Genomic DNA, 14868 nt, shown 5'->3' on the forward strand with positions numbered 1-14868 from the left:
TCTTGAAAAAGCCTGTGACTTTTCCTTATTCATAGGGAGGGTCCAAGGACCAGAATGATCAGCCTTTATTAAATAGAAAAATGTTATGTACGTGGTGTTAACGACTCGACCACTTAGAGCTTAGCCAAAGAAAGCACTTGATTGGTCATTCATGAAATTCCCCGATGGTTAGCAGTGGTACCCTGGGCTGGGGGTGCGCAGAGGATGCCGGTTCTCGGGGAGCACGCAGTCTACCGAAGACACGTGCGATGAGCCATTTACAATGTTTTAGCGTTCACCGAGGGTCAATCTTGAGTTCTTTCACACGATGGATGCCCCTGCTTAAAACCCTCCAATAGTTTCTTGGGAATGAAACCCAAGTGTCTTGCCATGGCCAACAGGCCGTCTGTCCGCAGAGCCCTGACTGCTCTTCAGCCCCACCTCCCACCCCTCCTCCTCATGTGGCTTCAGCCCCACCAGTAGCTCCACGGTGCCACGCTCTCCCGGCCTCAGGGCATTTGCTGCTGCTGCTTTTGAAGCGCTGCCAGCTCCTTTCACGATGAGCCTGGTTGGCCTTGCTCATGGTCCAGAGCTCAGCCGAAATGTCCCCTCTTGGGAGAGGACTTCCCCAGCCCCTCTCATACTCATCATCCAGCCCTTGCTCTTCTGTTTTACTTTTGAGCGCAGAGCACTATCTGCAACCATCCTCCAAGTCATGGGATTACCTGCTCCCCTGTACATGTGCGGGACCCTGTCTCACTCACTGCTCTAGCCTCAGCCCTGAGAACAGGCCCGATGCAGAACCGCCCTCAATACACGTGTTGGCTGAACAAAGGGATAAAGAGAGAAGCGTGTGTATAAAGCCCGGGGAAAAGACTGGAGGATGGAGTTCCTGTTGTGGCACAGTGGTTAATGAATCCGACTAGGAACCATGAGGTTGTGGGTTCGATCCCTGGCCTTGCTCAGTGGGTTAAGGATCCGGTGTTGCCATAAGCTGTGGCGTTGCTGTGGCTCTGGCGTAGGCCGGCAGCTACAGCTCCGATTAGATCCCTAGCCTAGGAACTTCCATATGCTGTGGGAGCAGCCCTAGAAAAGACAAAAAAAAAAAAAAAAAGGAAAGGAAAGCATGGAGGATGGAGAGATGAACTTGAACTGGGGTAATTGGGGTAATTCAGAATGTTTCCCCACGGGGTGATATCTGAGTCAGGTTCTCAAAAAGGAAAAGTGAGGCAGGTGGATGAGTCAAGGATTCCAGAGTGGAGGCCACAGCCCAGAGCCTAGAATGCCAGGTACAGAGCACACTTCTTTAAAGTTGGGGTGGGTCCCTTGGCGATTACTGGCCTCAGAAGGAAAGACATCATCAGACAGCTTTGTGGACCATTTCTGGCAGCACTGAGGAAGAAGGATTGGGAGGGGTGGGGTGGCACACGGGGGTGTCGAAAGGCAAGGAGACAACTTGGCAATCATACTCAACCCTCTGATTTCAAGTGCTTGGTGCCTGACCCAGACTCAAACCTAGATCAAGACTGGCTGGCTCTTCAGTGGAGAAAGTGATATGAAACCTCTTTTTGGCCTGCTCGGGACATACTGGACTAGCATGGAGCAACCTTGGCCAAGGGAAGCTGAGTCTGGGTGATGGTGGAGATGGACATTCTTGGAATGTGACACACAAACCTGTTTACCCAACAAGAGAATCAGAGTAACTAAGGCCTGGACAGCAACAAATAAGGAATTAAGCACTTTCTACTCACTCTTATTTCTCCAAAAAAAAAGAAAAGAAAAGAAAAAGTTTTTGTAGACCTACATAGATAGAAATAGAGCAGCAGCTGCTACCTAATTTAAAGACCTGATTCACAAATAACCACCATCCTGCTCAGCCCCAGCTGCTAGAGGCTTGTTGCCACAAGAGAGGGTAAGGCTTAAGGGCATCTGTGAGTTGAGAATTGGGAAATGCAGCTAAGTTAGGTTAACAGGATGGCCCTGGCGGGAAACTGAGGCAGAGCAGGTCTTTCAGATGATGCTGAACAGCTGTGGGAACTAAAGCAGGCAACTGGAGTTCCCACTGTGGCTCAGCAGGTTAAGGACCCTGCTTAGTCTCCACGAGGATGCAGTTTGATCCCTGGTCCCACTCCATGGGTTAAGGATCTGATTCGACCCCTAGTTGGGAATTTTCATAGGCTGCGGGTGCAGCTGTAAAAAGAAATTTTTTTGAAAAAAGCAGGCAATGAAGAGTGAGGAATCTTCTCAGTGAAAAAGTCAGAGAGGAGAGGAGAGAGGTCTTTTCAATCCTCAGGATAAATCACGCCGAAGCGCAGGAGAGGTCAGCATGAAAGTACAAAACTCTTCATTATTTCTTTAAAAAGAATAAAAGTGGCAATGAAGCACTTCTTAAAAATACACTCTGGGAACAAATCTAATATGAAACACGTATCCCTGTAAGAAAACTATAAAACCCAAGGGAAATGTAAACAAGAACACTTGAGAAAAATGGAGAACCACTATGTTTCTGGATGGGATGGTTGTATGTTGTAAGACGGCTACTGTAAGCAAGTTAATGTCTATAGTTTGTTTTTTTCTTTTTAATTTTTATGGCTGTACCCTCGGCATAGAGAAGTTCCCTGGCCAGAAAATGAATCTGAGCCATAGCTGTGAACTACACCACAGCTGCATCAATACCGGATCCCACACCGGGCCAGGGATCGAACCTGCACCTCCTCAGCCACCGGAGCTGCTGCAATAGGATTCTTAATCCATTGTGCCATGGCAGGCACCCATGTTAATGTCTATATTTGATGCATTTTTTTTTTTTAAGGGCCGCACCCGCAGCATATGGAGGTTCCCAGGCTAGGGGTCAAATTGGAGCTGTAGCTGCTGGCCTACACCACAGCCACAGCAACGTGAGATTCGAGCCAAGTCTGCGACCTATACCACAGCTCACGGCAACGCTGGATCCTTAACCCACTGAGCAAGGCCAGGGACTGAACCTATGTCCTCATGGATGCTGGTCAGATTCATTTCTGATGAGCCACAACGGGAACTCCTATATGTGATACTTTTTAAATGAACACTTTAACTGTCCACTCAACACGATAGCTCAAAAATGGATTTTTTAAAAAAAAACATTTTCAAACTAGGCTTCCCAGTAGTTTTCATGTCATGACCCACATTAAAAAAAAAAAAAAAAAAAAAAAGGCTACAGAGAAAGGAGCTGGGGTACACAGACATGGCTGCTTCTATGGCAGCTCCAGGCCCTGCCCAGCCTCGCAGAGGCTGAGGGGATGTAGGCACACCTGTAACCCATTTTCCATGGCAACCAGCTGGGAAGCTTTGTTCTAGAATCACCTGGCTGCTCATCAGAATCTTCTGGGGATCTTTGAAAACAAACCTCCATCCCTCTCCCCCAGCCAAATTACATCAGACTCTCTCCAGGTAGAACCCAGGCACCATTGTTCTTAATGCTCCCCAGGTGGTTCCAATGTGCAGTCAAGGGCCCACCATCCCCAGATCTTTGCAAATACTAACATGCACTGGAGTCGCCAGGAGACCTTGTCAAACCGCAGGCTCTGATGCAGGCACTCAATTCTTGGGGGAGACCCGAGATGCTGTGGGTCTGATGAAATCCCAGGTGATGTCAAGGGCGCTGGTCCCCGGACCCGTGTGAGTAGCAAAGATTTACAGCCAGCGGTTCTCAAACTTTGGTGCTATCAAAATCACCCGGAAAATTAACTAAAAATAGATGCCCAGGCTCACAGACGTCAAGTATGGCCTGGACCTCAATTTTCACCAACTTCCCCAGGTGATTCTGATGCACCAGAGTGTGAGAACTACCTCCGAGTACTAAAGAAGATCAAAAAGAGAAATCCAAAAGAAGGACGTGTCAGATATTAGCAAATACTCTATGTAAATAATAACCCAAACCAAGACACAAGTCAGAGAAACTAGTAAATAAGCCTATGGCAACACAAGTGAGACGGGGGTGTAGATAAACTTAGCACATGGGAAGAAGTTTCTCAAAATGAAAAGACTTCTTTAAAAAAAGAAGAGTAATTTTAAAAATAGTCCTTTGGGAGAATTGCAAGGCTATTTTCCTCCCAGTACCTAGCTGACCTCCTCGGCCCTGGGAGAATGGGAATTTTTTTTGCCTTTTTTTTTTTTTTAAGGGCTGCACCCACGGCATATGAAGGTTCCCAGGCTAGGCATCCAATCAGAGCTGTAGCCACCGGCCTACACCAGAGCCAGAGCAACGAGGGATCCGGGCCATGTCTGCAACCTATGCCACAGCTAATGGCAACGCCAGATCCTTAACCCACTGAGCAAGGCCAGGGATCGAACCCACAACTTCATGGTTCCTAGTCGGATTCATTAACCACTGAGACGTGACGGGAACTCCTCTCATGTTCTTTAGAAGGTGTTCCAAGGCTATTCTGTACCCACCCAGCCCAGTTCAAACATCTCCAAAGGCCTTGAGCCTGCCTTCATCAGGGAATGCATTGCCAATGGAGACGTTTCTCCAGAAAACAAACAGGAAACATAATTCTGGGTTTCATGTGTTCATAACAGGGTTCCCCAAAGGTTGAAATTATAACTCACTAAAGTTAGCCCTTTACCGCGTGGCTCTCAAGGCTTCAGCCACTGCCACCTGCCTTTCTGAAGAGCCCCAGAATTTCTTAGAAGGAAGGGGGGGGCAGAGGAGAACAGGCAAGGATAACTCCCCCCAACCCGACCCACGACCTGTGCTGACACAACCTTAACCTGTCCTAATACTTGTGACCACAGAACCCCAGGGAAATCCCAACTGGCTTCCTTTCACAGGAAGATTAGGAGCCCGGACCATAAACAGAACCCCTCAGAAGAAGAACAAAAAAAAGACCATCCTGGCCAAGCAAATGCTTTGCAAACAAGGAGACGGCAAATGTGTGCTGGACACCTGGCCCTGGGCACGGCAGATGAGGGAGGAAATGCCAGGCCAGCGAGAGGTGCCCAAGTACCTCTGGGGGTGAGGGGTCGGGCAGGGCTGGGGGGGCGGGCTCAAGATCCGGGGAGCCAGAGAGCCCCCAGCCCCCACTCACACACACATCACCTGACACCCAGAAGAAGCAGGAAGCTCTCCCAGGTTGGAGCTGGTGCCTTCACCCCGAAAGATGACTTTCTAACAGTCAACAGCCAGATCAAGTCCCTATTCGGGCTGCTCCAGCTTCCTTCCAGAGGAGTTCTAAGGCACCTGGACTCTGACAGGACAATTCTGTCACCCAGCTCCCACTGATCAGAATCTACAGGGCCCTGCAACGACGCTCTAATAAGCTGGGGTATCCCAGGCCATGGGGAGGCCTACACTGGCACCCCCACTACCAGACGCTCTCTAGACATGCCTTATGTCCATCAAAGCACGGACCCTGTCCGTGGATTCCCACTAGACCTCAAGCACTCCGAGGTGCGACCCTGACGCTCACCCTTGACCTCCAGTGTCTGGAACAGGGCCCCACGACCCCGTGTTGAAAGGAGAAGGCAGTGAGGACGGGATAAGGGGATCGTGTCTCTACATCGACTTCGAGCACGTTTGCAACACACAAGCCAGCACAGAACAGCTGCAGCCCTCCTGGGCAGGGGCAGCCCTCTCACTGCGGGCTGCTGGCCTTCCTCAACTCTAATGGGGAGAGAGTGTTGTTCCAGAAGCGCTGCATGAGGGACGATGCAGTTTTGTTCCAGAAGCACAGCATTCCACACAATGCCACAAGAGGGACGAACAGCCTTGCTCTCATCCGTCCTGGCTCAAAAGGGCATCATTTTTTAACAGGACAGAACAAACGGGCCTGGGAAAACAAAGTAACGGTGGACATGGGCAGCGTGTTTCAAGTTAATTGTGTGACTGCGAGTGCGCGTGTGTCTGTGAGAGGGAGAGGCAGAGAGGCTGGTTGGAGCCTAAAACGCACGCCCGTCATACAGATTCCAGCCTTATTTTTAAACTTAATGATGAATGACTCCCACTTGACCCTCTCTCTCCTCAGCAGGACGCTTCTCCAGACCACATACACTTATTTTTCATCTCTCTTGGGACAGAAGAAATAGAAAATAATAGGATTATAGTGGTTTAACAGAAAGAAAGATTATCTCCCAAGGAAACACAGGCTGTCTTCCCCCCCCCCCCAACCCCCCGCCACCCCCTCCGCGTACTTACTAGCCTGATCAAAAGCTCAGCCCACGGTCAGGAGTCATGAGTTACCTGAGACAGTGGGTGATGGATGTATTCTGCTCCACGTCGACAGAAAGATCAAGAAAATCTTCATCTTTGCTACTAACCTGAAACCCCCCCCCAAAAAAAAAGGAAAAAGGAAGATATTAGGAGATATTAGGTACAAAACACATGACAAGTCAGTAAACCTCTAAACACTTACACGCTACCAAAACTATAACTGCAGCAAAAGTCAGGTGTGGCAATCAGGTACCTTGAAAACAATCCCAAACAAGAGACTGGTCTAAATTCTCAATTTAACCTGATCTGCATCCCAGCTTTGAGTCAGACTCCTCATGATGAAAACACAACCAGATTTCTCTTTCTGTCCATTCATTGCCACCACTGTTTCAAAGCAGGAGCTATGAGACAGGTATCCGTACAGCTCAGCCTGGCCGAATGATGACAATGGAAATGGACAAAGGACAAGAGGCTTAAAAAACCTACTGCTCAGACAATCGCCCTCCATTAACTTGTCTGCCGTTCCTGCCACAGTCCCTGGAAATCGCTCCCTTCCTCCTGCGCCTGGTCATTCAAACTGTGTATGGGGCCAGGGGGTGGGGAAGGAAGGTGCCATGGGTTGAGGGTCACACTAACTACACCTGCAGCAGTCCTTTGGCCCAGGAGGCACCATCATTGGTAGAGCCCCCCCAAGCTGTCCGTGCTAACAACCGGACCTGGAGCCTGGGCTCACACTGCCCCAGAGGACTGTGGATGTTCTGAGCCAAGTCCCTCACCAGCCCCTGAGGCTTCTCGGCCTCCACAGCCTACACCACACCAAGGCAGGGTCGGTACTTATGCGAGCTCACCGGAGGAGGGCCTGCCTTCCAGCAGCTCCCCAGCTAGCCTGGCTTTTTACTGTCTTGGAGTGGGAGGGACAAATTAGCCGGGCAGCAGCTTTGAGGTGCTCTGTCAACAGGGAGCAACATGAAAATACCCCTCGTGTAAGTGGGGCAACCATCCCATGGCCCAAAACTGCACTGCGGTGAAATCACCGAAAGAAATACTCAGAGATACAGACACAATCCTTTATACTTTCCTTGGTACACACATGAATGGGTATTGGCAGGCTGCCCAGCTCCAGAGCCAGTCTCTGCCGCTTATAAAGTGGATGGCTTGGAGTTCCCATCATGGCGCAGCGGAAACGAATCCGATTAGGATCCATGAGGTTGCGGGTTCGATCCCTGGCCTTGCTCAGTGGGTTAAGGCTCCGGCGTTGCTGTGAGCTGTGGTGTAGGTCGAAGACACGGCTAAGATCTGGCATTGCTGTGGCTGTGGTGTAGGCCGGCAGCAATAGCTCCGATTAGACCCCTAGCCCAGGAACCTCCATATGCCATGGGTGTGGCCCTAAAAAGGACAAAAGACAAAAAATTAAAAAAATAAAAAAATAAAGTGGATGGCTTTAGGCCAGGTACTTGGCCTCCTGGTACCTCAGTCTCCTCATCTATAAAGTGGGGGCAGCAAGAGGATCTATTTCAGAAGGTTGTCACAGGATGAAACAAGATGGTACCTGTAAAGCGCTTTAAGACATAAGCGCTCCAAAATCATGGAGGGACAAAACATCTTAAAGAGCCTAAAACGGTCAAAAGTTGGGAATGGGTTACTATACTATGGGTATCATATTAAAGGAAAAGTGAGACTGCCCTTCTGCTCTTTTGTCACCAAGAGATGGGTAACCCAGGCTAGGCCACTGCTCCCATGGAGGAGAGCTGTTCTCACGAAGGTGCCCGAGCCAAGCCCAGATGAGAGCACACCCCTGCTCCAGCAGCCTGCAGACACACGCAAGAGACAGCTCAAGTGCAAATCCACTGGCTCAGCCAAGGTGACGCCCAGCCAACCCGAGGTTGCATGAATGTTAACTTAAAAAGTCAGAGTTGATTTAAGCCTCAGAGCTTGGGGGGAGTTTGTAACAAAGCAACAACCAACCAAGCCAACTACTCAGCATGACGGGCATTCCTCCTTTCACTGAACTTCACGCGGAGATTACAAATTGAAGATGTGTGGCAACTCTGGTGCCAAGGGAGGCTCTGGGCAACAGCATTTGCTCACTCCGTGTCTCTGTGTCACAGGTTCCTAACTCTTAGGAGAGTTAAGACTTTTTCATTATTAATACATTTTAAGGTGATCTGTTACCACTTGGCCGTTACCACTACAATGTGATGAAGGTTTGAAGGACGGTTATCATTTTTTAGCAAAAAGGTATTTTTTAATTAAGGTGTGTACACTGCTTTTTTAGACATAATGGTATTTCATACTTAATAGGCTACGAATAGCGTAAAAGTAACTTTTATATGCAATGGGAAACCAAAAAATTTGTGTGACTCATTTCACAGTGATAGTTGCTTTATTGCAGTGGTCCAAACCTGCAATATCTCCAAAGTACGTCTCTCTCTCTCTCTCTTTTATTTTTATGCATTTATTGTCTCTTTCCGCCTTACTAAAATGGAAGTTCAAAAGACTGGCTTCAGTAATGACTAAGATCTTGTCCTTTCAATACTCCTCCAGAAAACCATAAACTCAGACAACTATAAACTGACAGCAGCCGCTTGAAGGCATTAAGAACAAACACAAACAGGAGTTCCTGTCGTGGCTCAGTGGTTAACGAATCCGACTAGGAACCATGAGGTTGCGGGTTCGATCCCTGGCCTTGCTCAGTGGGTTAGGGATCCAGTGTTGCCTCGAGCTGTGGTGTAGGCCGCAGGTGCGGCTTGGATCCTGTCTTGCTGTGCCTCTGGTGAAGGCTGGCAGCTACAGCTCCGATTCGACCCCTAGCCTGGGAACCTCCACATGCTGCAGGAGTGGCCCAAGAAATGGCAAAAAGACAAAAAAAAAAAAAAAAGAACAAACACAAACAGGCAGACAGGGAGTCTACACTTGGAGGAGGAGAGGGTCAAAGAGTGAATTCATGGTTTCACAGCCTTTAGCTGGGGATCAGGGTGGGTGGGGGAGGGATGCAGTCTTTCTGGTCCAGGAGCCAGAAAAAGGAATCTGGGAAACTATGTCCCCTGGGAAGAAGGGAAAGACTCTGAGAAGGTATCACCAATGGTCTGCCCACATCTCTGGCTAACCCCCGAGCCACACACCTACACAGAGTATATGCAGGTCAACTCAGCTAGAGACAAAAGTGCTGACCCATCATGAATCAGGCTGCTGCCTAAGAAGTAGAGTTTGCAGTTTGAGTCCACCCAGATAACTGCCTGCTAAAGAAACTCAAAAGTCATGAAGAAAAACAAGCAGCTCAGAGCCAACTGGACATTTTCAATGTCCCAGATATGACCCAAACTTACAATATGTGAAGAACCAGGAAAATGGAAGATATTCTTAAAACAATTGAAACCAATCCTGAGATAAGCCAGCTGTTGGAAGTAACGAACATGGATTTTAAAGAAACAATTATAAATATCTCTAGTAAAGTGAAATACAGTCACAATGAACCAAAAAGAAGGAGGAGGGAAGGGGGAGGTCACAAATTCAGCTCGGATCCTGCGTTGCTGTGGCTGTGGGGTAGGCCAGCAGCTACAGCTCCAATTCCACCCCTAGCCTGGGAATCTCCATATGCCATGGGTGTGGCCCTAAAAAGCAAAAAAAAACAAAACAAACAAACAAAAAAAAAAACAACCAAAAAAACAAACAAACAAAAAAAACAAAAACAAAATACATAAATGCAATATAACAACTATAGCATAAAGGACAAGGTAGATCGGGGTGGAAGGAATACAGTTCCTAAATAACTGCATCTATAGTTGTAAGTTATCTATGTTTTATGTGAAATAGTAACATTATTAGCAGTAAGTGGACTGTGAAAAGTGAAGAATATGCATTGTAATCTCTAGTGCAACCACTGAAAGACAACATATAAAGATACATTAAGAGGATAATTAAAATGTAATGGTTAAGTATATACACACACACACAAATAATCAGAAAAAAAAACAGATAAGGAGGAAAAGAGAAAAAAGCTAAGGGGAATAAACAGAAAACAAATAATGAGTTCTCTTGTAGCTTAGCAGGTTAATGATCCTGCATTGTCACTGTGTGGTACAGGTTCAACCCCTGGCCCAGGAACTTCCACATGCTACAGGTGCAGCCAAAACCAAAACCAAACAAACAAAAAATAATAAAATAGAAGCCTCAAACCCAACAGTATCAATAATTACACTAAACATTAATGGAATAAACTTTTCAGGTAAAAGTCAGAAATTGAGGTGGATTTTTTTTTTTAAGCCATAAGAGCTATACTTTAATTATAAAGAAACAGTTAAGCTAAAAATGGATGGAAAAAGACACATTATGTAAAGAGTTAATATACATATGTAGTGGGCTATATTAATATGAAGTGAAATTGATTTTCAACAAAAGAGAAATAAAAGATATTTCCTAATAATTGGATCAATTACTAAAAAACATAATCAAAAATATGGAAGTCCTTCATAACAGAGCCTGAAAAAAAAAAAATACATGAAGCTGGAACAATACTCTCCAATAAAAAAGAATGAACTCACATGCTACGACATCTCAAATATGTAATGTAAGTGAAAGAAATCAGACATAAAAGACCACATGTTGTATGATTCCATTTATATGAAATGTCCAGAAAAAGCAAATACCTAAAGACAGAAAGTAGCTTAGTAGTGGCCTGGGGTTTGCAACAGACATTAACTGCCAGATACAAGGGATCTTACTGGTGTGACAGACATGTTTTCAAATTGTTTTCAAGTTGGATTATGGTGATAGTTGCACAACTCAGTAAATCATACAAACACACACACACACACACATACGCACACACAAAATCACTGAATGAATGAAGTTTATGGTATATAAATTGCACCTCAATAAAGCTGTTTTTTAAAAATAATCAAAAACACAAAGCAAAAACTGACAAAATTAGAGGGAGAAATAAGACAATCTCAAAATTAGGTTTTGTTGGGGGTTTTTTTTTGGTTCCAGAGTTGTTAATTTTCTTTTTAACACCCTACAAATTCTCACATATGTTCTGTCTGCTTAGATTGCCTTTTCCCAGTGTCATTCTATCTTGTAAACTCCCATTCAAACCTCACATTTTTTTATTTGGCCATATCTGTAGCATGCGGAAGTTCCCTGGTCAGTGGTCGATCCTGTGCCACAGCAGTGAAACCACCAGATCTTTAACCCACTGAGCCACGAGGGAACTTCAACCTTCATATTTTGGATCAAATATCCCCTTATCTAAGAGAGTTCATATGCCATCTCTAGACAGTTTCAGTAGCACTTATCATTCCTTATATTTTACTCTTTATAATGGTGATGAGGAGTTCCCGGCGTGGCTCAGTGGTTAACGAATCCAACTAGGAACCATGAAGCTGTGGGTTCAATCCTGGCCTCACTCAGTGGGTTAAGGATCCAGCGTTGCCATGAGTTGTGGTGTAGGTTGCAGACGCGGCTCGGATCCCGCGTTGCTGTGGCTCTGGCGTAGGCTGGTGGCTACAGCTCCGATTAGACCCCTAGCCTAGGAACCTCCATATGCTGAAGGGGTGGCCCTAGGATAGGAAAGATAAAAAAGACAAAAAAAAATGGTGATGAGCCCTTGTGTTCTCTGTATCACCACTGAATCTTCATATGCTACCAGTCCCTGGCACAGAAAAGATCCCAATCAATGTTGGCTAAATTAAAGTTGATTTAAGAAGTATTTATTTAGGATTTACACTGTGACAGATGCTACTTCAGATGTCGTAAATAGAGTATTTATCCAAAGAGCAGTTTGTTTGTATGTGTTTGTTAGTTCTCACCTCTATGGGGATCCTAATTCATCTGCTTATCCCATGGGCCCTGCCATTTCAGTTTTTTCAGGGTCAGATTCTGGCAGTCCTTCTGTGAGTGAAACTGGAATGAGTCCCTTGAGATCTCTAACTTGACCAAGTGGAACATAGGATAAAATCGGGTCCTGAGACTATAGAAATTAAGTAGGAATATAGCACCGTTCTACTCCGAGGTGCTCCAAAAGAGCAGAAAAATGCCCTGGGAGAGGAGGTAAAAGCAAACACAGTCATGCTCAGTCCAGAGACTCTGGAAGACTAGTAAACACGGCCAGGCAAAGAAATCCTTCAGCACTGAGCAAATTTCTCCTAAAACAATTTAGATAGTTTAACACCCTTTCTCAGCAAATAACATAAAACTGGATGGGGAAAAAAATGAAGAGAAACAGACAATCTAAATAACTATTAACCATCGTGACCTACTGACAGTTATGGAATATTACACCTAACAGCTACAAAATACACTTTATTTTCAACTCAGGGGTTCTCTACAAGGGAAGTTTTGCCTTTCAGGGAACAGCTGGCAATGTCAAGGGACATTTCTGTTGTCCCATCTTCGGGGATGCTACAGGCATCTAGTAGGTAGAGGCCAGAGATGCTGCTAAACATTCTCAGGGCAGCCCCCCCCACAGCAAAGAGTCATTGATCCAAAAGATTAACAGTCCTAAGATGGACAGACTCGGTTTTCAAGGACATTTACCAAGACAGACCATGTGTTAGGATACAAAACATGTCACAAAAAATTTGAAAAGACAAATCAAACAGAACGTATTTCCTAACCAGAACAGAAGCAAATTGGAAAACACTAAAACATCTAGGATAATACCGAATATTTGAAAATTAAACAACATACTTCAAAGTACTACAGAAGACAAAGAAAAACACACACAAGAGAAATTAGAAAATGTCTTGAACGAAGGACAAAAAAAAAAAATACCAAAATTTGAGGGATGCAGCTAAAGCAGTGGTAAAAAGTAAATGTACGGCTTCAAGTGCATGAGTCAATAAAAGAGCAGGGACTGTCTTTTCTGTTTGCTTTAACTGCCATATCCCTAGAACATAAAACACCTTCTAGCATTTAATGGGTGTCCAATAAATATTTACTAAATAAATGAATATATAACTGAACAAAAGATCTCTAAGTGGTATCTGGGTGGCAGAATTATGAATGGTTTTCTTTTTCTACATTCTTATGTCTGATTTTTTAAAAAATAATTCCCAGGTACTATAGCTCTGTAATTAATAAAGCTTTGTTTAAACCAAAATGGCCCTTCTCTGGGAGATAACAAAAGGATTACAGCTAATTGAAGTCATATATAATTTAGATAGTTAGGATTAGGCTCGACTAAGGCTCTTGTACTTCAACGGGGGACAAAAACAAAGAAACACTGTCTCCCTTTGGATGCAAATCTTTTCCTGTACTTAATTGTTTCGGGGAGAAGGGCAAAAGGTACAAACCTAATTAAAGGACTAGAGGACGTTACAGTAACTTCATCAATTCCCAGGGCAAACTGCTTCCAGAACTGAGAGCGAGAAAGCCCTGCTCAGGTGGATCAGCCCCACAGCGGATAACAAAGCATGGTGCCAAACCCGTCCAGTTGGATTTTTTTCTCTCTCCCCATCTCCGACTGACATAGTCAAAAGCAATGAGTGATCAAGCAATTTTTTTTTTCCCCTTTTCTCTCTTCCCAGAAAGCTGCCAGAAAATAAAACCACTTTCTTCCCACACACAAGGATCTCATTCTGGTCTAAGTGAAAACACAGCTTGTCTCCAAGGAAACATATATATCACCAAGCCTCCAAGACACTCGAAGCAGGTACTGGCTACATCTTAGTCTCCTTTCTTCTCCTTCAGTTCTGGGCATGGACGTCACTGAAAACTAGTTTTCAAAGGGTGGCTTGAAAATTTGCTTTTCCTTTTAATGACTTGCAAATCAATGAAGAGGACAAATGCATATACAGGGCATACCTAGAAATCACGAGCTTTGCTAAGTTCCTGAGTTCTTAAAATCCCATTCAAAGGTGCTTCAAAATCCCCAGAGGCCTTCACTGGACTCAGCACCAAAGGTGGCCAGGTGGCAACTCCATGCTGTTCAGCCAGGCACTGAAAACGTGCTGGCTTAGCGGCGGTGCCAAGCTTGTGGGCTCAGGAAAAGGGAACAACCAGAGCCCACCTGAATCCTGGACACTCGGAACCACCTTTCAGTGAGTGATCGCACCTGACCACATCACCCATCCCCACTCCTTTTTCGTGAAGGGCCCAGAAGCCCCACGGACTCCGTTTTCACTTCTGCAAACAAGGCAAGAAGGAACCTACAATTGGTACTTAAATCAAGCAGCTCTTTAGACAACCTCCTGGCTCCAGTAACAGACATAAGTGTGTCTTACAGCCACCGAGAAGCACTGAAAACCACAGATCTGCACAGCAAAAACTCAGCTGAAATGGAAAGAGGGGGACTGACAACAACAGAATTAAGCTCTAACTGGCCCAGCCCATCTTGTGATCCAAGCAGAGGACAGCCGAGGGAACGGGGGGCTTGAGTGGAAAAGCCCCACATGTCAGTTCTGAAGCACCTCGGTCAAGGTTACCTGGGAAAAGTCAGCCCTGATGAACCACCCCCACCCCCACCCCCGCCCTTAAAATTGTCTCTCCCAGAGGGAAACCATGTGTCTCCATAAACCCGTCAGCTGACATCTGCACTGCAATCTCCAGCAACATTTACAAAGGGTGAGCCCCAGATAAAGAAAAGGAAAAATTGTTTTCTGAAAGCATGAAAACTGGCACAGAGGGTTTTTGCACAATTGGAGGCAACTACCAGCTGAGGCCACCATAGCAGCGAGGCTCCCCCCGCCAGGGGCTAATTT

At 45.8% G+C, this 14868-nt stretch overlaps 1 protein-coding gene across 1 annotated transcript in view; it reads right to left on the reverse strand.

Moving 5' to 3' along the window:
* The window catches only part of USP46 (ubiquitin specific peptidase 46), a 63469-nt gene that overhangs the window by 11988 nt on the left and 36613 nt on the right, over positions 1-14868 (reverse strand). Inside the window, exon 5 of the mRNA XM_047798448.1 lies at positions 6200-6276. Within this exon, the coding sequence (XP_047654404.1) occupies positions 6200-6276 (77 nt within the window). The remainder of the gene's footprint in view (positions 1-6199; positions 6277-14868) is intronic.

This window comes from Phacochoerus africanus, chromosome 10 (genome assembly GCF_016906955.1).
Source record: "Phacochoerus africanus isolate WHEZ1 chromosome 10, ROS_Pafr_v1, whole genome shotgun sequence".
In the NCBI taxonomy this organism is placed as follows: Eukaryota; Metazoa; Chordata; class Mammalia; order Artiodactyla; family Suidae; genus Phacochoerus; species Phacochoerus africanus.